Raw genomic sequence first — 22435 nt, 5'->3', positions numbered from 1 at the left:
GCAAGGAATTTAGGGATTTCACCATCTACGCTCCGTAATATCATCAAAGGGTTCAGAGAATCTGGAGAAATCACTGCACGTAAGCAGCTAAGCCCGTGACCTTCCATCCCTCAGGCTGTACTGCATCAACAAGCGACATCAGTGTGTAAAGGATATCACCACATGGGCTCAGGGACACTTCAGAAACCCACTGTCAATAACTACAGTTGGTGGCTACATCTGTAAGTGCAAGTTAAAACTTTCCTATGCAAGGCGAAAACCGTTTATCAACAACACCCAGAAACGCCGTCGGCTTCGCTGGGCCTGAGCTCATCTAAGATGGACTGATACAAAGTGGAAAAGTGTTCTGTGGTCTGACGAGTCCACATTTCAAATTGTTTTTGGAAACTGTGGACGTCGTGTCCTCCAGACCAAAGAGGAAAAGAACCATCCGGATTGTTATAAGCGCAAAGTGTAAAAGCCAGCATGTGTGATGGTATGGGGGTGTATTAGTGCCCAAGACATGGGTAACTTACACATCTGTGAAGGCGCCATTAATGCTGAAAGGTACATACAGGTTTTGGGGCAACATATTTTGCCATCCAAACAACGTTACCATGGACGCCCCTGCTTATTTCAGCAAGACAATGCCAAGCCACGTGTTACATCAACGTGGCTTCATAGTAAAAGAGTGCGGGTACTAGACTGGCCTGTCTGTAGTCCAGACCTGTCTCCCATTGAAAATGTGTGGCGCATTATGAAGCCTAAAATAGCACCTGGGAGACCCCCGGACTGTTGAACAACTTAAGCTGTACATCAAGCAAGAATGGGAAAGAATTCCACCTGAGAAGCTTCAAAAATGTGTCTCCTCAGTTCCCAAACGTTTACTGAGTGTTGTTAAAAGGAAAGGCCATGTAACACAGTGGTGAACATGCCCTTTCCCAACTACTTTGGCACGTGTTGCAGCCATGAAATTCTAAGTTAATTATTATTTGCAAAAAAAAAAAAGTTTATGAGTTTGAACATCAAATATGTTGTCTTTGTAGTGCATTCAACGGAATATGGGTTGAAAAGGATTTGCAAATCATTGTATTCCGTTTATATTTACATCTAACACTATTTCCCAACTCATATGGAAACGGGGTTTGTATTATTAATGGTAGATTGCTAATAAGTGACAAGTTTGGCACACAACAATGGCGACGAGGATGGGAGAGTGTCCCCCTGGATTTTTTCAATGAAAAAAATGTGCCTTGGCTCAAAAAAGGTTGAAAAACACTACCCTACGGTGTGTAGTATATAGGGATGTCACGGTATGAACATTTCTTATCCCGGTTATTGTGCCTAAAATTATCCCGGTTATCATTACTATCCAATATTTTTAAATGTGCTCAACATTTTCAAAAAGTACTTAAATTGAAATATTTTTTTACCATGCTTTATTTCAAAAACACAAACGACACATTCAAAATGATTTCCTTTGAAGAATAAACATTATTTTAGATAAAAACACTGTTTCATGGAACTCAAGTAGAAATGGAAAGCAACACAACAAACAGTAACTCAAATAAATGTGAAAATTGTGCAAGATAGCACTTTATGGACATAAGAGATACAAAAATGAAAACAAATGTAATAATTTTGAAAGATGGCACCTGGTGGCCATAAGACATAACTGCACTTTTTGTCCATATAGATACAAATAGTGTTCATGTATGAGATGTAGTCTTACACATAGGGCTGCACGATTACAGCCAAAATAATGATTAAGATTATTTTTATCAATATTGAAATCTCGATTATTAATTGTGTTGAGTAAAACAGAGTTGTGGTGGGTTGTAAACATAATACCATCATGTAATTTGTAATGTCTAATAAAAATAAAAAGGCTACAGATAAAGGTTATCCATATATTTACAGACAAATATTTGTCCGTTTGTTAATTAATAATATCAACATGTCAGCTTTTTTTTCTTTACATGATGCCTCCAAAGACATGCACCTGGGGATAAATTGATTGGCAACACTAAATTGGCCCTAGTGTGTGAATGTGAGTGTGAATGTTGTCTATCTGTGTTGGCCCTGCGATGAGGTGGCGACTTGTCCAGGGTGTACCCCGCCTACAGCCCGAATGCAGCTAAGATAGACTCCAGCGACCCCAAAAAGGGACAAGCAGTAGAAAATGGATGAATGGATGTATTCTGTTTTTATATACCATTTACACATTGTGCAGCATCAAATAGTTTTCTCCTTTGCTGTATACTTTTAGTGTGAGACAAATGGGTTTCCCCCTCACGTAGGCATCCTCTAACAAGCCCACACCTAGGCAACAGCACGACATCGGGCATGAATGACGCTGTGACAGAGTACTAGGGTAGGCCTGGGCTGACACCCGACAAGCCAACTATTAAGACGAAAAACGAAAACAAAGCCAGCCCCGACAACAACAATAGTGGCCACCCCCCGCATCGTTATCATGGACGCCCCTGCTTATTTCAGACATGGGCGCCCGCACCACAAACAAAAGGCAGCAAAGACAACGTCTGCCAAATCGCACCACCAGATCAAATCAAAACGACCAAAATCCGCGACCGACAAAACCATGGAGACCAACCAGCGCCCGTCCGTTAGCTGGCCCAAATGCCAACACGCATACAAGGGACACCAAATCATGTAAATGCAGTGTTTCCCACACATTCATTTATTTGTGGCGGCCCGCCACGAAATAACTACGTCCGCCACAAATTTTAAAAAAAACATTTTTTGAATTTTTTGAATTTTTTTTTTTGTCCTGTCCAGCTTCTCAGGCAAATCATATAGTTGATGTAGATGCCCATGTAGGCTGTTCAGATTTCCTTTACAAAAGAGAAGTGTAGGATACTTCTCTTGTTGCCTTATTTGTATTTGACCACTACTGTTTTCTGTTTATTTGTTACTGACTGTGGCAGGACACCTCTGCCTCTGTTTCACTTTATGTTGCTGGTAAATAATATGGTTGTAGTAGTAGGCTAAAGTTAAATTATTTAGTATGCACTAATTAAAGGGGCATAGCTTTAAGAGACATTTTAGCTTTTATATTTTATAAGATATATTTTTTGTAAGAACCACAATTAATAAATATATTTCAGTGAATGACTTATTGTTCAAATCTGTATATAAATATGTACATAAAGTGTTGTAATTATATTGTAAAATGGATGGATGGATGGATGGACCTTTAAAACAAAACTGTTAATATTAATTAGTAAGTATACATATTTTGAGCCTTTTTAGAGAAAATCATATCATTGTAGTCAATTATGCAAATTACTTGATGATGTCATGGTGACCACGCCCATAGCCATGCCCCACCGCCACAGGTATCTTGGCAGTTTATGGGAAACACGTGGCGAAGTTGGTAGAGTGGCCGGGCCAGCAATCGGAGGGTTGCTGGTTACTGGGGTTCAATCCCCACCTTCTACCATCCTAGTCACGTCCGTTGTGTCCTTGGGAAAGACACTTCACCCTTGCTCCTGATGGCTGCTGGTTAGCGCCTTGCATGGCAGCTCCCGCCATCAGTGTGTGAATGTGTGTGTGAATGGGTGAATGTGAAAATACTGTCAAAGCGCTTTGAGTACCTTGAAGGTAGAAAAGCGCTATACAAGTATAACCCATTTATCATTTATAAACACTGAAATGCAACATGTTAATGCACTGAATGCATCATGTGACTGAGCAAAGCTTAGTGTTTCTAAAGCTTGTGTTTTTCTTCTTGTGTCCTGCAGACGTCTGTGAAAAACAACTTGTCCCTGAGCAACAGAAGTGGAGCTTCAAGATGGACCAGGAGGAATCACGTCCCTCCCACATTAAAAAGAAAGACCAGACCCCCCACAATAAAAAGGAAGAGGAAGACCCACTGATCCCTCACTTTAAAGAGGAAAAGGAGGTGCCAGAGACCCTGCACATTAAAAAAGAAAGGGACCAACTGACCCTCCGAGTCAAAGAGGAAGAGGAGGAACACAGCATCAGTCAGGTGGGAGAGAAGCGTGAAGGACTGGAGGAGGTTGATGTCACCAAGATACCAGTGACTGGTGTCCCTGTGAAGAGTGAAGATGATGAGGTCAAAGGTGAAAGTGAGGAGAAGAGAGAGGCGGAGCCTCCAAGCAGCAGCTCAACACAACACATGACAACAGAAGCTGATGGAGACCACTGTGGAGGATCACAAGCAGACAAGCTCTTAGCTCCACTATCAGATAGTGAGGACACAACGTCACACTCTCCTGACACTGATGATGAAGACTCTAAAGATGATAAGACATCTCACACTGACAACACTCACTTTAAATGTTCTCACTGTGACAAAACCTTTCATGGCCGTTGTAGTCTGAACAGACACAAGAGAACACACACAGGAGAAAAACCTTTTTCCTGCTCGGAATGCGGTAAAGATTTTGCACGAAAGGATACGTTGAAAGACCACATGAGAATACACACTGGAGAAAAACCGTTTTCCTGTTCAATCTGTGGTAAAGGTTTTAGACAAAATCAGTGTTTGAAAGAACACATGAAAATACACAGTGGGAAAAAACCTTTTTCCTGTTCAATTTGTGGTAAAGATTTTGTACAACGACAGTCTGTAAAAGTACACATGAGAACACACACTGGTGAAAAACAGATTTCGTGCTCAATCTGTGGAAAAGGTTTTGCGCGAAGCGGGTATTTGAAAATACACGTGAAATTACATACCGGAGAGAAAACTTTTACCTGTTCAGTCTGTGGTAAAGGATTTGTACAAAATCAAAATTTGACAGTACACATGAGAACACACACCGGTGAAAAGCCATATTCCTGTTCAATCTGTAACAGACGTTTTTCTGACCGATCAGCATTTGTAGTACACTTGAGAGTGCACACTGGTGAAAAACCTTATTCCTGTTCGATCTGCAACAAAAACTTTTGTGGCCGTTCAACACTTGGAAGACACATGAGAACACACACAAGAAAGAAAGTACTGAGTTGCAGTGTGTGTGGTGAAAGGTTCTCTCATAAGACGCTGGTTAAGAAACACAAGTGTGCTGGTGAGAACAGCAGCAACAAATGAAGCTGCAGGGTTTGAAATAAACTGTCATAACTTTAACTTTGTCTTCCTAAAAACATCAGCAATTTAACACATGACATTGTTGTGTGTGTAACACAATCTTGTTAATGTTTATAGATTAGATATTTTTAGATTAGTACTTTCTTCAGTTAAAGGCCTACTGAAATGACATTTTTTTTATTTAAACGGGGATAGCAGATCCATTCTATGTGTCATACTTGATCATTTCGCGATATTGCCATATTTTTGCTGAAAGGATTTAGTAGAGAACAACGACGATAAAGTTCGTAACTTTTGGTCTCTGATAAAAAAAAAGCCTTGCCCCTACCGGAAGTAGCGTGATGTAGTCAGTTGTACACCTCCTCATATTTTCCTATTATTTTCAACGCAGCTAGAGCGATTCTGACTGAGAAAGCGACGGTTACCCCATTCATTTGAGCGAGGATGAAAGATTCGTGGATGAGGAACGTTAGAGTGACGGACTAGAATGCAGAGAAAGACATATCTTTTTTCGCTCTGACCGTAACTTAGGTACAAGCTGGCTCATTGGATTCCACACTCTCTCCTTTTTCTATTGTGGATCACGGATTTGTATTTTAAACCACCTCGGATACTATATCCTCTTGAAAATGAGAGTCGAGAACGCGAAATGGACATTCACAGTGACTTTTATCTCCACGACAATACATCGGCGAAGCTCTTTAGCTACTGAGCTAACGTGATAGCATCTGTCTCAAATGCAGATAGAAACAAAAGAAATAAATCCCTGACTGGAAGGATAGACAGAAGATCAACAATACTATTAAACCATGGACATGTAACTACACGGTTAATAATTCTCAGCCTGGCGAAGGTTAACAATGCTGTTGCTAATGACGCTGAAGCTAACTTAGCAACCGGACCTCACAGAGCTAGGCTAAAAACATTAGCGCTCCACCTACGCCAGCCAGCGTTCATCTGCTCATCAACACCCGTGCTCACCTGCGTTCCAGCGATCGACGGCGCGACGAAGGACTTCACCCGATCACAGATGCGGTTGGCGGCTAGCATCGGTTGGTGGCTAGCATCGGTTAGCGAGTCTGCTATCCAAGTAAGTCCTCTTGTTGTGTTGCTACAGCCAGCCGCTAATACACCGATCCCACCTACAACTTTCTTCTTTGCAATCTCCATTGTTCATTAAACAAATTGCAAAAGATTCACCAACACAGATGTCCAGAATACTGTGGAATTATGAAATGAAAACGGAGCTTTTTGTATTGGCCTCATTGGGGGAGCCATACCTCTGTTCTACTGGCTACGTCACGCGCATACGTCATATCCAAAGGAGTTTTTCAACCGGAAGTTTAGCGGGAAATTTAAAATTGCACTTTATAAGTTAACCCGGCCGTATTGGCATGTGTTGCAATGTTAAGATTTCATCATTGATATATAAACTATCAGACTGCGTGGTCGGTAGTAGTGGCTTTCAGTAGGCCTTTAAGTACATGCATTAATATGCAACATTGTGTACTGAAATGAACATAATTTGGCTGAAAAGGTGAGAGTAAACCGTACAAAATAGGTTACATACAATAAAAAAAACATGTTATGTTTATATATATTCCTAATAGACTTTTATACTTATTCTTTGTAGGGTTTTTAATATTGCTTGTATTCCGTTATGTGACTTCTTCCCAGAAGTGAAAAACAAGCCAAGATGGCAGCGTGCAAACTATCCGAGTATGCAAGGGGCCTAGATATTCCTGCAAAAAGCAGATACGAGCAAAAAAATCCAACTATGCAACGAAATAGATCCTGTACTTGATCAAAAAAAGATTTGTTGAGTGATATCAGGGATTATACGTCGGTGCTGTTCTCAGACATACGGAACTATTGTGCTCCAGACATCATTCTACACGACAAAGCAGATGGAAACTTGTAAAAGCACGGAGGTCTACAACTTCTTTGTGTGTGTCTGGGTCAGGGACATTGGTATCAAGACTCTCTCGGATAAATATGCGTAGTTTTTGCTCGGGCGAGGTTGCATTTCATGATTTAACTTTGCGTGTTGCGAGGACGCGTCCACGTAAACAAACAGAGACTACCAGCACCTGTGACTTCTTATCAATTAAACTAACAATTACTGAATCATCACCATATTTAATTTTTGTCCTGCTGTCATATGTACTTTGACACATTTGTGTACAAAATTAACAAGAGGGGAGACACAGAATTACCTTTCCTGACAAAGTATCATTGACCCCGACTTTCTGGTTTTTGTTTGTTAAAAAAATACATACAATATCAAGATAATATTTAAATGGGAAATAATAAACGTTAAAGAGATGTCAAAAAACCTTTTACGAACTGGTCACTCGTGGGTTCTTTCACTCTGCTTCCTTGGAGTGGCGTGCGTGCTATTTTGTCGTCTTTCTTGATTACCTCTCGGGGAACTCTGATGAAACTTTAATCGTTTTTGCGATTTGAAGGGTTTGTACAGCCGAAAAGAACACAAGCATAGGGCTTTTTTTTTCTTTCAAGAAAGTACCCATTGAGAACTGGCTCTGGCTTGACCACCACGCATATTTAATTCCGAGACGTGAGCCGGGCGTGACGTCATTTAAATAGGTTTTTGAAATAATGTAGTGCAGGGGTCACCAACGTGGTGCCCGCGGGCACCAGGTCGCCCGTAAGGACCAGATGAGTCGCCCGCGGGCCTGTTCTAAAAAAAAAAAAAAAAAAAAATTTTTTTTTTTTTTTTTTTTTTAAATTAAATCTACATAGAAAAAACACAAGATACACTTTCAATCAGTGCATCAACCCAAACAACCTCCCCCATGCACACTCATCCACACCCACTCACACAAAAGGGGTTATTTCTTTCTGCTACCAATATTCTGGTTCCCACAACATAGACAACACATCTGCAAGGGACACAGTCCCTGAAGCACACATGATTGTATAGGCTGTTGGTCCACTAACATTTTCATTAATTACTATTTTTTATGTAATTATTTTTATATTGTTTTACTTTCTTTTTTATCCAAGAAAATGTTTTTTATTTATTTATCTTATCTTATTTTATTTTATTTTAAAAAAAAGGGCCTTATCTTCAACAGACCAGGTTGTCAATGAAATTAGATTTTTTTAAAGGGTTTTTTAAACCAGGCCCAGTCCAGATAATGTCCAAGTCGGACTCAGCAACACACACCTTCATTCATGTACACAGAAAAAAATTAGGGAACACAACAGATTGCATATAATTTATAAACAAAACACTTTGCATTCCATTCGAAAGGACGTTCCCTTTAGATTTCCGATCTTTAACATTTTACATTTATCATAATTAAGCTTAAGGCCAGATTGCTGTGAAAATATGTCCAAAAGATTAAGAAGGTTCCGCAAACAATGAGGAAAAATCTTATCTTTGTGAATCAGCCTTTTCTGACATGAACTTCATCAAGAACAAACACAGAACACGCCTCACTGATGCACATCTGCAAGACTCACTCAGAGTTGCAGTGTCAAGTTACACACCAGAGTACAACACACTAGTTAACAGCATGCAATGCCAGGCTTCCCACTAACTGACAAAGAAACAGATAACAGATTTGGTGTCCAGTTCAAAGTGTGACATGATTTAAAAATTTGAGAGTTTACGTTTGTATTTTACATGAGTTATTATTTGTACAAACATGGTGCAAAGTAATTCATGATTTGTTAAAAAAATGTTAGTGGCTAGCTAGTTAAAATGGGATATTGTGATTTCACAAGACTGTCTTAGAAGTGATCATTTGAAAATGTTCAATTTGAAAAATGTGCACTTAGAGAAAATATAAAAATAAAGTGTTGCATATTGATATTTATCTGTTTCTATATATATTTATTGTGAGAAATCATTAAGATGATCAGTGTTTCCACAAAGATAAATATCATTAATTATTAATAATAACAGAGTTAAAGGTAAATTGAGCAAATTGGCTACTTCTGGCAATTTATTTAAGTGTGTATCTAACTGGTAGCCCTTCGCATTAATCAGTACCCAAGAAGTAGCCCTTGGTTTCAAAAAGGTTGGTGACCCCTGATGTAGTGTAACATATTTTCATTTCTAATTGTAAATGATTCCATGGATGAACTCCTTTATATGATATACATATTTGTTTTACATGTGTTCATACTTTTGCTTTTGAGTACACATCAATCCCTCTTAGATCATATTTAATGGTTCACATCTGAAACATCTTCTGGGTAACTTCTGGAAGCATATTATTATTTACTTTATTCATCATTTGAACAGTTGTCTTTTATACGAGATCATTTACTTTAAATGTGTGACTTTATGATTCATTGGTTGTGTCTCTGTAATCCATTTTATTATCTCGTTTACTCTCTTTTGTAATATGAATATTGTGTTGAGGTTGTTTTATATGCATGTCCCCAGACCTTTATGCAATATATAGATGAGAGAAGATGGCATAAATATTTGTGGAAGCTTATGAAGGATGTTTTTGGTTTTAATAATCTACCTTTGTGAATAAAATGAATTACCCATGACAATTATCGTGCTTAAATAACACTTTTTTGCTGTTTCTTAGAATCCTAAAAACAGTATTTCTTTCAGAAAACATGGAATGCTGGGGAGAAGCCAATAATGCATCCCTATCCCTAAACTCTGTATTTATTTATTTTTTCAATTAACTTCCTTTGCCCTTTGAGGAATGAGAAGTTTGTTTTTGTTCCAGGAAAAAAACAGCTGAGAAATTTAGTTAGGATTTGATCTACACATTAGTAAGGAACTGTCTTATTTCAGAGTTTGGAAGTTTGATATGTGTAATATCGTGTCCATCCACCAAAAGCCCAGAAAGTTCGGGAGTTCTATAGTCAGCGTTTAAAAAAATATAATATGCCGTATTTAGGATACTTTGAGCCTGGGGGGGAAAAAAAAATATATATATATACACTATATTGCCAAAAGTATTTGGCCACCCATCTAAATGATGAGAATCAGGTGTCCAAATCACTTGGCCCGGTGTATAAAATCAAGCACTTAGACATGGAGACTATTTCTACAAACATTTGTGAAAGAATGGGCCGTCCTCAGTGATTTCCAGTGTGGAACTGTCATTGGATGCCACCTGTGCAACAAATCCAGTTGTGAAATGTCCCTGCTCCTAAATATTCCAAAGTCAACTTTATTATAAGAAAAGTGAAGAGTTTGGGAACAACAGCAACTCAGCCATCAAGTGGTAGGCCACGTAAACTGACAGAGAGGTGTCAGCGAATGCTGAAGCGCATAGTTCAAAGACTTTCTGCACAGTCAGTTGCTACAGAGCTCCAAACTTCATGTGACCTTCCAATTAGCCCACGTACAGTACGCAGAGAGCTTCATGGAATGGGTTTCCATGGCCGAGCAGCAGCATCCAAGCCATACATCACCAAGTCCAATGCAAAGCGTGGGATGCAGTGGTGTAAAGCACGTCGCCACTGGACTCTAGAGCAGTGGAGACGCCTTCACTGGACTGATGAATCACGCTTTTCCATCTGGCAATGTGATGGATCAGTCTGGGTTTGGAGGTTGCCAGGAGAACGCTACATTTCGGACTGCATTGTGCCGAGTGTGAAATTTGGTGGAGTAGGAATTATGGTGTGGGGTTGGTTTTTCAGCAGTTGGGCTTGGCCCCTGACGGATGCATATATCCATATTTATCCATAATTAAGAGTTACTTCTTTTATATGACTATAGTCATATTTTAAATAGCTAATGTTCCATCTTGTACTCTTTTCCTTTTTCTGATCGTCTCATGACAAAGTGCTTGCACTGTGGACGGCCTTGAAGTAGGAGGCAGAGAAGAGGAGTCCTCCCTGCTTCCCTTCTCGGGCCGACTTGAGATAACGGACACAATGGGCATCTGTGCGGGCGTGAGGGCGGGGGGAGAGATTGAGGAACAGAATGTTTTCGTGATGGTTTTCAGACCGATCTGGACCGGGCTAAGGAACGCTTGGGTGCTGGGTTGGTCTCAGGTTTGTCCTCTAAGCTTTGAGAATAAACCACAAAATACCAACTACTGCCTGTTGATTGAATATAAACATCAGTTTATTGCCATAAAAAGAATCTGGGAGAGACTAGCAATTTGAATTCCCCATTGGAGGAATGCTGGTCGACGCAACAATTTGGGGGCTTCGTCCGAGATGGCACGCTGTTGATTGATGACTTCTTGCAATCTTCTGGACAGACTCACATGGCCAAAACATAATTCAAGGTAAGCAGAACCTTTCTTTTTAGATAAAATCTGCGTTAGGAGTCTGTCCTGAAGTCTGTAAGTCAAACACTGTTTTTTGATCCCAGGCACAGATTGGTGATTTTGATAGATTGATTGCATTTTTGCCGTAGCCACCATTGCATAAAAGTTGTGAATACCACTCACGTCATTGTGTCAAGATTACCGTGACGGGCTGCTTCACTGACGAGTAAGCAAATAGTCGGGTGTGGCTCGCCCTGGGTGTTTGGTCTTCCCTAAAAAGAGTAACGGGATGGATGCCCATCATATGGTACAGTAAATACTCCCTGGTTGTGAGTTCCCTGTTGACATTTTTATGTGCACACAAACTAAGGATGGGTTGTAGGCCATTTGTAAAATACAATAAATACTCCCTGGTTGCGAGTTCCCTACGGCATTAACGTGTGCGTTAAAATTAAGAATCGTACGGGAGGAGGCCCTTCTGTACCATATGATAAATTCCACGACTGGAGGCCATTTGTAATAAATACAATAAAGATTCCCTGGTTGTGAGGTCCCGGCGACACTTTAGTGTGCGCTAAAATTAAGGAAAAATAGACACAATGGACAAGGAGTGTGACAGACAAGAATGTGATGACGGCTGGGGAAAATGTGATGAATCATTACTGTTTAATAATCAATTGAATGCACTGTTGTCGACAATGGAATTAGCAGGTAGAGTTTAAAAAAAAAAAAAAAAAAAAGAGAACGTTCCTTGAAAGGGTTAAGAGGGAGTTTACAATACTCGAAAAGTTGTGAACTCAAACGTCTGGTAAAATAAAAAATAAAATAAAAAAGTAACTGGAAGTTTTATGGTAAAGTGAAACGCAGAGAGAGTGCTTACGTCTGTGTGTGTGTGTGTGCGTAGGGCCGTAGGCACTTGCTTGTGTGTGCGTGAGTGCTTACACGTGCGTGTGTGTGTGTGTGCTGGATGCGTGTGCTCATGTGTGTGCGTGTGTGTGCGTGTGCGTGAGTGCTTACGCGTACTCGTGTGTGTGTGTGTGCTGCTGAGTGTGTGAGTGTGTGTGCGGGAGTGCTTACGTGTGCTCGTGTGTGTGTGTGCTGCTGAGTGTGCTCGTGTGTGTGTGTGCGCTGGTGAAAATGGAACAGGGTTGGTGCTCGAGAATTTAAGAGTTTGGCGTATGATAAAAGTAAACGGGGATTACGTGGAAAAACGAAATGCAGCAAAAGAACCGATGATTAATGAGACAAAACCACAGAATGGACTGATTGTTTTTTTTGTCTGCCGCGCATGCGCAAGACAATTCAAACGACCCGCCCAGACTTTGACTAGGCCACCGCCCCCTACTCCAGGGACAAGAGAAAGAGGTATTAACACGCCCCCTCTAAGATTAATCCTGCCTCCGAAAATTAACCCCTTGTACACGTCTGACCATTTTCTCCGGCAGACATTTTTGACACATGACATTAACACTTTGGACATACTACAATATAAGTATCTTGCCGATGCATACATGCAAGCCATTGTTGACCTTGCTTTCCCACCTGTACCTCAGGGAGGGAACTTTTGGCCAAACACTTTGGACAAAGTTAACCCTGATATACACGGTGCCAAAACCAACATATGGCATGGACATTTTATTCATCCCATGCAAAATAGGGCTAATGACAGAGCAACAAGGAAACGACTACTTAAATTACAGATCGCTGAAAATAAAAGGTTAAAAGAACCAAAAGGTCAAAGATCAGCTAGGGTATATTCAGCAGTGGGTGACCTTGCTTTTGAGTTCCAACAGGTGGAGGAAAGAATCCTCAACAGACGTGCGACCAGACGGTTGGACTCGGGTGGTGGACAACACAGTGCTTCAAAGTCAATCCGGGGAAGAAACTGTTTTGCCTGTGACCAGCCTGGTCACTGGGCTCGAGAATGTCCGAATATTTCTGAACAGGAAAGGTCCCGGTTTGCCGGCAAACGAACATTATACCGGCGTGGCAAAGGACGCCCACAGCAGGAGCCCCAGCAGGAGATACAGACTGGCCCCCTGCTGGACATGAGTGTCAACGGACAATGTTATCAGTTCGGGATTGACACTGGCGCCACCCATTCGATTCTGAATGCAGAGGTACCAAAGAAACTGTGTGCTTCCTCTTTAAAGGTCGAAGGCTTCGCTGGGGTCACAAGAAGGTTACCTGTCACCAAACCACTTCCGGTTCAGATTGCGGGACACACACTAAAGCACCCCTTCGTGATTGACCTGCACACACCCTGCCAGATTGGTAATGACCTCCTTTACAGACTGTACCCTGACATTCAATATCGCACAGAAGGAACCTTCCTGGTGTTACCTGACGGCTCAACCACCCAGCTGCGACACCACTACCACAGCCTGAAACAACAGGAATGGCTGACATCCAACTGCTCTAGCGGTGAAAACCCTTTGTTGGCTGAGATGCTTCCGTGTGTTCTGCCACCCGAGTCGCCATATGTTATGATTATTTATATATGTTGGAACTCAAGGTGTGGCTGCTCATGTTGACCTATCTTTGCAACAGCTAGCATGATATAAGATGGACACAATTGATATCCCACATTGTTCCCTTGCTCTCTGTCTCGCCTACAAAACCAAATAACTTAGGTGCAATGATAAGACACGGCGTAGCTGCCAAACATTACACCGACACCCAAATACCACGTTTTCAATTGTTTAGGTTTAGCCCATGGTTATGTTAAACAAATAACTATGGGCTGCACTTTAGACACCTGTAGGATACGAGGAACTAGCAGCTACACAACAGCTGAGCTAAAACGACACATTACACATTTAAGCATATCAAAAAATTATAGTTGCTCATTACATACACATAGATAGATAGATAGATAGATAGATAGATAGATAGATAGATAGATAGATAGATAGATAGATAGATAGATAGATAGATAGATAGATAGTACTTTATTGATTCCTTCAGGAGAGTTACCTCAGGAAAATTAAAATAGTCGTCAAGAAAAAAGTCTGATAGAAAGTATTCAGTGACAAACGTGTCCGCATCAGTCAACTTTCTACAACATGAGCTTGACTTAATGAATTATTGGGGCCACCAGGTGTGGTAAAAATTCAAAATACTATTGCTAAAGCATCCGCCATAAGGGTAGTATTTTTCTAGTATTGGTGACAATATAAATATAAGCATATTTTGTTACTTTCACCATATTGAATAAGTTACATAAAAGTTAGGGTTTAGTTGAGTTTCAGTTATTTGTGATATTGCTAAGGGGTCCCCTACCCTAACAACACCCCCCAGTGGACCATAGAGGCTAAAGAGACAATCATTGACCTCAAACATGACCTGCCCTCCGCTACTTGACTATTAGCTGACCTTTTTCTTAGATGTTTCTGAAAGTGATAGTATGACTAACACAGTCCTTTTTCAGAAACAGAAGGGGGTGAGTGAGGGTGGATACAGACTCCGATTTTACACATCGATAGTAGTTTAGTAGATCAAATTTAGAATGTGGAGGAGGTGAGGGTGAACCATGTATAGTCTTTGATTTCACTGATATGATCAATACGGTACAAGGGAAAAGGTACGTACTGACTTGTGTTGACAATCACAGTGGTTGGCCGGAAGCAACAACAACCTCAAAAGAGGATGCAATATCAGTAATTAAATGACTTGTGAATGACCAAGTACCCCGACATGGTTTCCCCAAAAAGATTAGGTCAGACAACGGCAACCATTAAATTTTTTTTTTTTTTTTAAATACTCACTTAGCCTTGGTCGAAAAGGCTTTCGGACTAGAACACAGGTTTGGGGTACCATCCTGAGTCCCAAGGTAAGGTTGAAAGGATGGACCAGAACATTAAAAACTAATTGGCTAAAATCTGTGCACAGACCAAATTTAATTGGATTGACATGTTGCAATTAACGTTAATGATCATTCGAAGGTCTGTGAATAAAACTGTTTTACCACCCTTTGAGTTTTTCATCCTATGAGTTGCATACAGGTCAGCCATTCACAGGACCAGCAGCCTCCATGGAAAGAGGACTCAGCGTAAAACCAAAATGGTATTTTACACAAAAAATTGCAGAATTTGTGTGCCAGTTCTTCTGTACAGATACGAGGATGACAGCCCGCCACTCCAGATTCCCTTCCGCCCGCTGAGAAGGTCAAGATCTAGGTCATCAAACGCAAGTGGACGGAGCCCAGATGGACTGGTCCCTTCAAGGTTGTGGAACGGACGTCCAACGCCCTTCGACTGGCTGGTGGAGGGGACACCTGGTACCACCTCTCCCTCTGCACTACTGCTAAATAACCTGACAGATCACCAGGGGATGTCATTGCTGACATCGCCACAACATCTGCCCCTCAGCCCAGGAGACGAGAGATTTTCTACCTACATTACTCTTTTCAACTTCTATATTGTATATTCTTGTGTGAGACCAATCCAGTATGCTAAATGTTTCTTAGTTTTTCTTGCTTGTTTTCAGCATAACTACTTGTGTCGTTACATTAAGTGAAAAGTTTGATGTTTATCCCCGTTTTGTTACCTAAATTACTCTGATATTGATAGACGAAAGGCAGGATGTTACACCCGGTAGTGTTCCCTGACGGACTGGTGCTTGGGCGTGTTCTACTGTCTTTGTGTCTCAGTTCTTCCTTCCTGATGACAGTGACTGACAAGTGTCTAAGAACATACAGCGGACTTTAAATAGACCGGGTCAAAGGGGATAGCAAGACTTATTTTTTGACCTGTGCAGTGTGATTAATTACGGGGGACACAATAGGTATTACCGTGGTAATAACCTCTATATTTGTTACGACTCAACCCTGAACCATTGGTGTCGGATGCAGACAACATACTATGGTAAGTGGTGCCCATCGTCCCTTTTATGTTGTTTTGGGGGTTGACCTGACTGATACAGACTCTAAAGGAATTATTAAAATTAATGTCCTTGAGAGGGCGTTAACTACCTCTACACCCTCTGTAGCACCTAAAGTACCACCCCACCTTGGTGGTGTTTCAAAGGCTCTCACATCTGTGCGTGCTAATGACATCACCACCGAAGGCCTGGTAACTTTGACCTTAGGAGCGGGTACAGGTAAACCTGTGGCTCAGGTGGATGCCAAAACCTGGGTGACTGTGTTGCTTGTTCCGCTGGACGTCCCCTTTCCCCACACTTATCCCGCCCCCTTTAAGATGACTGACATAAATGGCTTGGTTCAGAAGGCCTTAGAAGGCCTCCAAGCCCTGTCTAAGGAACTTACTGAAGTTTCCGGTGTCTCTGACCCCTTTAAAGATTGGCTCTAAACCACCTTTGGCAGGTGGACTGACATAATTAAGTCTGCCCTAGTCTCCTTTAAAGTTTTCTTGGCTATTATAGCCTCATGCGGTTGCTTTATCGCCCATGCACCCGCATCTTTGTTAGAGCTGTCAAAAGTCAACCCCACCCTGTTTCTAGGTTTGCTATGTCTCTGAAGGGGGTCTAACAAAGTGGTGACTTTAAGACTTTCGAGATTTGCTAGTTTCCTTCCCTGACAATGACGACATTGACATAAACTCCCTCCATTTATCTCCCATGTAGCTATGCTTTTATTTTATTGCTAGCTTGCTCAAAAAGGGGCGTGCTTTAGAAGTGTTGAACTAGTGATGAAGATCTTTTTAGAAGATCTTGAAGGGGGAATTGACGGATGCATATATCCACATTTATCCATAATTAAGAGTTACTTCTTTTATATGACTATAGTCATATTTTAAATAGCTAATGTTCCATCTTGTACTCTTTTCCTTTTTCTGATCGTCTCATGACAAAGTGCTTGCACTGTGGACGGCCTTGAAGTAGAAGGCAGAGAAGAGGAGTCCTCCCTGCTTCCCTTCTCGGGCCGACTTGAGATAACGGACACAATGGGCATCTGTGCGGGCGTGAGGGCGGGGGGAGAGATTGAGGAACAGAATGTTTTCGTGATGGTTTTCAGACCGATCTGGACCGGGCTAAGGAACGCTTGGGTGCTGGGTTGGTCTCAGGTTTGTCTAAGCTTTGAGAATAAACCACAAAATACCAACTACTGCCTGTTGATTGAATATAAACATCAGTTTATTGCCATAAAAAGAATCTGGGAGAGACTTGCAATTTGAATTCCCCATTGGAGGAATGCTGGTCGACGCAACACCCCTTAGTTCCAGTGAAAGGGACTTTGAACGCTCCAGGATGCCAAAACATTTTGGACAATTCCATGGGATGGCACTTCAAGTTCCTATGTGAGCAAAGGCAGGTGGCCAAATACTTTGGGCAATATAGTGTGTATATATGTAGACATACTAATAATGGCAAATGTACTCACAAACGTCATGAAATCTTCCACATTCCCACATAAAAGTTATTAAAAACGATTACCGTCAAAGAAAAAATAATACCGGTAAGTAATCTGTAATATTTTTCTTGTTACATATGTCTTTTCTTTATTTATTTTAGTGTTTTTTTTCGTTAGTTTAAAGTTTGAAGATTAGAGCGGAAATAATTTGTATGTATTTATTTTGAAAATGTACCATATACATTTTTAGTTTTACTTTAGAATTGTTAAAATATTTGTAATACACCGTTACTAAAATACGGTTTGAACAAAAGAGATGCTTGCTGTTTTCTCTCGCGAGATCTGACAACACTTCACGTGAACTGTGACTGATTGATTGATTGAGACTTTTATTAGTAGACTTTTATTAGGCAGCTCCCTCTCGACTGCACCTCGGGTGGCAGCGTCTCCTCGGGCGGCAGCTTCCCCTCGGACCTCAACTGCACCTCGGGCGGAAGCTACCCCTCGGACCTCAACTGCACCTCTGGCGGCAGCGTCCCCTCGGGCGGAGCTCCCTATCGGGTGTCAGCTTCCCCTCGGACATCGACTGCACCTCGAGCGGCAGCGTCTCCTCGGGCGGAAGCTTCCCCTCGGACCTCAACTGCACCTCAGGCGGCAGCATCTCCTCGGGCGGCAGCGTCTCCTTGGGCAGCAGCTTCCCTTTGGACCTCAACTGCACCTCGGGCGGGAGCGTCTCCTCGGGCAAAAGCTTCCCCTTGAACCTCTGCACCTCGAGCGGCAGCGTCTCCTCGGGCGTCAGCTCTCCCTCGGACCTCTACTGCACCTCGGGTGGCAGCATCTCCTTGGGCAGCAGCTTCCCCTCGGACCTCAACTGCACCTTGGGCGGCAGCGTCTCCTCGGGCAGAAGCTTCCCCTCGGACCTCAACTGCACCTCAGGCGGCAGCTTCCCCTCGGACCTCAACTGCACCTCGGGCGGAAGAATCTCCTCGGGCGGCAGCGTCTCCTCGGGCAGCAGCTTCCCTTTGGACCTCAACTGCACCTCGGGCGGAAGCGTCTCCTCGGGCAGAAGCTTCCCCTTGAACCTCTGCAGCTCGAGCGGCAGCGTCTCCTCGGGCGTCAGCTCCCCCTCGGACCTCTACTGCACCTCGGGTGGCAGCATCTCCTTGGGCAGCAGCTTCCCCTCGGACCTCAACTGCACCTCGGGCGGCAGCGTCTCCTCGGGCAGAAGCTTCCCCTCGGACCACAACTGCACCTCAGGCGGCAGCTTCCCCTCGGACCTCAACTGCACCTCGGCCGGAAGCATCTCCTCGGGTGGCACCTTCCCATCGGGTGGCTGCACCTCGGGCGGAGCTCCCTATTGGGCGTCAGCTACCCCTCGGACATCGACTGCACCTCGATAGGCAGCGTCTTCTCGGGCGGCAGCTTCCCCTCGGACCTCAACTGCACCTCGAGCGGAAGCGTCTCCTCGAGCGTCATCTGCCCCTCGGACCTGTGCACCTCGGGCGGCAGCGTCTCCTCGGGCGATAGCTTCCCCTCGGACCTCAACTGCACCTCAGGCGGAAGCGTCTCCTCGGGCGTCACCACCCCCTCGGACCTCTACTGCACCTCGGGCGGAAGCATCTCCTCGGGCAGCAGTTTCCCCCCGGACCTCAACTTCACCTCGGGTGGAAACGTCTCCTCGGCCAGAAGCTTCCCCTCGGACCTCAACTGCACCTCTGGCGGCAGCGTCCCCTCGGGCGGAGCTCCCTATCGGGTGTCAGCTTCCCCTCGGACATCGACTGCACCTCGAGCGGCAGCGTCTCCTCGGGCGGAAGCTTCCCCTCGGACCTCAACTGCACCTCAGGCGGCAGCATCTCCTCGGGCGGCAGCGTCTCCTTGGGCAGCAGCTTCCCTTTGGACCTCAACTGCACCTCGGGCGGGAGCGTCTCCTCGGGCAAAAGCTTCCCCTTGAACCTCTGCACCTCGAGCGGCAGCGTCTCCTCGGGCGTCAGCTCTCCCTCGGACCTCTACTGCACCTCGGGTGGCAGCATCTCCTTGGGCAGCAGCTTCCCCTCGGACCTCAACTGCACCTTGGGCGGCAGCGTCTCCTCGGGCAGAAGCTTCCCCTCGGACCTCAACTGCACCTCAGGCGGCAGCTTCCCCTCGGACCTCAACTGCACCTCGGGCGGAAGAATCTCCTCGGGCGGCAGCGTCTCCTTGGGCAGCAGCTTCCCTTTGGACCTCAACTGCACCTCGGGCGGAAGCGTCTCCTCGGGCAGAAGCTTCCCCTTGAACCTCTGCAGCTCGAGCGGCAGCGTCTCCTCGGGCGTCAGCTCCCCCTCGGACCTCTACTGCACCTCGGGTGGCAGCATCTCCTTGGGCAGCAGCTTCCCCTCGGACCTCAACTGCACCTCGGGCGGCAGCGTCTCCTCGGGCAGAAGCTTCCCCTCGGACCACAACTGCACCTCAGGCGGCAGCTTCCCCTCGGACCTCAACTGCACCTCGGCCGGAAGCATCTCCTCGGGTGGCACCTTCCCATCGGGTGGCTGCACCTCGGGCGGAGCTCCCTATTGGGCGTCAGCTACCCCTCGGACATCGACTGCACCTCGATAGGCAGCGTCTTCTCGGGCGGCAGCTTCCCCTCGGACCTCAACTGCACCTCGAGCGGAAGCGTCTCCTCGAGCGTCATCTGCCCCTCGGACCTGTGCACCTCGGGCGGCAGCGTCTCCTCGGGCGATAGCTTCCCCTCGGACCTCAACTGCACCTCAGGCGGAAGCGTCTCCTCGGGCGTCACCACCCCCTCGGACCTCTACTGCACCTCGGGCGGCAGCATCTCCTCGGGCAGCAGTTTCCCCCCGGACCTCAACTTCACCTCGGGTGGAAACGTCTCCTCGGCCAGAAGCTTCCCCTCGGACCTCAACTGCACCACAGGCGGCAGCGTCTCCTCGGGCGTCAGCTCCCCCTCGGACCTCAACTGCACCTCGGGCGGCAGCATCTCCTCGGGCGGCAGTTTCCCCCCGGACCTCAACTGCACCTCAGGCGGAAACGTCTCCTCGGCCAGAAGCTTCCCCTCTGACCTCAACTGCACCTCAGGCGGCAGCGTCTCCTCGGGCGTCAGCTCCCCCTCGGACCTCTACTGTACCTCGGGCGTCAGCGTCTCAGCTTCTGATGGTTGCCTGTCGCCAGATGGCTGCACTCCTGCCATCTCGCTGTCTTGGATTGTTTTTGTCGTGTCGAGTCGCTGTTCCCCTCAAGCCACTCGTAGCGCTTTGAGTCAGGGAGAGGGTTGGGCGTTTCTCAGGCTCCTCACAGCTGTCAGTTGGCGCTTTGTCGGTCACAGCTCTCCAACAACGGCCGCTTGTCTTGTCCATATGCTGATAGTTCAATATCACGGACCGAGTGTCCTAAGTGTCTTCTTGGCACCAATCCACTCAACTGGAGTCAATAAACAGTCTTTTGTGATCCTCCAATAACCGGGTCGTCTCACACGAGCAGTGATCCTCCTGGACCATTGCGGGTTCTTTTTCTTTCAGGCTCGTTTTCTTTACGTCGAGCCCCACGTGTTAGATTCCAGTGGTAACCCACAAGTTGTTCCCAGAACTTGCGAATCAGGTCCAGCTCTCCGTTCACAGGGTCCTGTCCTCTCGGCGCGGTCGGTCTTACCAGGCTGCTCCACCGACGAGGCTCTACTCAGCTGGATGGCGAGGCAATTCGCCTAGTTCTAACTACCCTTTGGTTCAGCGTCTGTCCCGCTTCCTTTTGTGGTTGACTCAACTGAGAAGCCTTTCTTGTAAGACCAAGTCAAACCCCAAACCCCGCTGTTTTAGATAGCTTGCCTCTAATGGATCTTGGCTCCTGTAACTGACTAGGTTAAATTTGAGGGCTGGGAATAAACGCCCTTCAGGACATATGTGTAAGTGAAGTGAAGTGAATTATATTTATATAGCGCTTTTCTCTAGTGACTCAAAGCGCGTTTACATAGTGAAACCCAATATCTAAGTTACATTTAAACCAGTGTGGGTGGCACTGGGAGCAGGTGGGTAAAGTGTCTTGCCCAAGGACACAATGGCAGTGACTAGGATGGCGGAAGCGGGGATCTAACCTGGAACCCTCAAGTTGTTGGCACGGCCAATCTACCAACCGAGCTATACCACCATAAGTGGATTGACTTAGAGCAACCTTACAGAGCTAGTTGTAGTAGACACAGGATTCCTAACTTTTTACGTCAAGGACATAATGGCACAATAAAAGATAAAATCTTGGTATTTTTATAATGGTATTTATTGTAGGTTCAATAGCGTAAGCGTTGCACAGCGTCAATAGTCATTCACATAAAACCGTACAAATGTATACAATTGTAAAAATGTATATAATTGTAAATCAATGTAGTTTCAAATTCGTTTTAAATTGGAATTCAGTCCGTTTCTTACTGTGCAAGGTTATTTGGGGAAAGTCCGAAAAAGTCCCCAGAAAGTGTCTCTTTGTTTGGAAGGAGCTGGGGTAGGTCGCAGGATCAGGGCGACCACACCCAAGCTCTGGCTGCTCCGCAGAAGAGGAAGCCCGGAGGACCAGCGTCGACCAAGAGCTGGTGCTCTGGTGGGCGACGCCCTTGATGTCCTTCGTCAGATCGCAGTTCAATCTCTTGTCGTCAGAGTGTAGAATCGGAATCTGTTTCCTCTCTGCTTTTTAGCAGGGGGATCTCAGATGAAAAGGAGTCTCTTTCATTGAATTAGTTCTAGGATTTTTGGAGAAGTTGTTGTCCACGCAAGCAGGAGTCCTCTTTGTCTTCCATCCGATGGCTGGTCCAGGCACGAATCCCGTATAATAGCTGTTTCTGCACCCTTTTTATACCCTTCGTAGTGGGCCAGT

General features: G+C 44.5%; 1 protein-coding gene and 1 pseudogene across 2 annotated transcripts in view; both read left to right on the top strand.

Annotated features, from left to right (window-relative positions):
• LOC133664600 (oocyte zinc finger protein XlCOF6-like) overlaps positions 1 to 7677 on the top strand; it is a 191302-nt gene extending 183625 nt beyond the window's left edge. For both annotated transcript variants that reach the window (XM_062069363.1, XM_062069362.1), the window contains one exon: positions 3744 to 7677. In XM_062069363.1, the coding sequence (XP_061925347.1) occupies positions 3744 to 5059 (1316 nt within the window). In that variant the 3' untranslated portion in view covers positions 5060 to 7677. The remainder of the gene's footprint in view (positions 1 to 3743) is intronic.
• LOC133664599 (oocyte zinc finger protein XlCOF6-like) overlaps positions 1 to 22435 on the top strand; it is a 221356-nt pseudogene that overhangs the window by 91841 nt on the left and 107080 nt on the right.

The sequence above is a fragment of the Entelurus aequoreus genome, linkage group LG14 (genome assembly GCF_033978785.1).
Source record: "Entelurus aequoreus isolate RoL-2023_Sb linkage group LG14, RoL_Eaeq_v1.1, whole genome shotgun sequence".
NCBI classification, from domain to species: domain Eukaryota; kingdom Metazoa; phylum Chordata; class Actinopteri; order Syngnathiformes; family Syngnathidae; genus Entelurus; species Entelurus aequoreus.
This window is presented reverse-complemented; position numbering and strand designations above follow the sequence as displayed.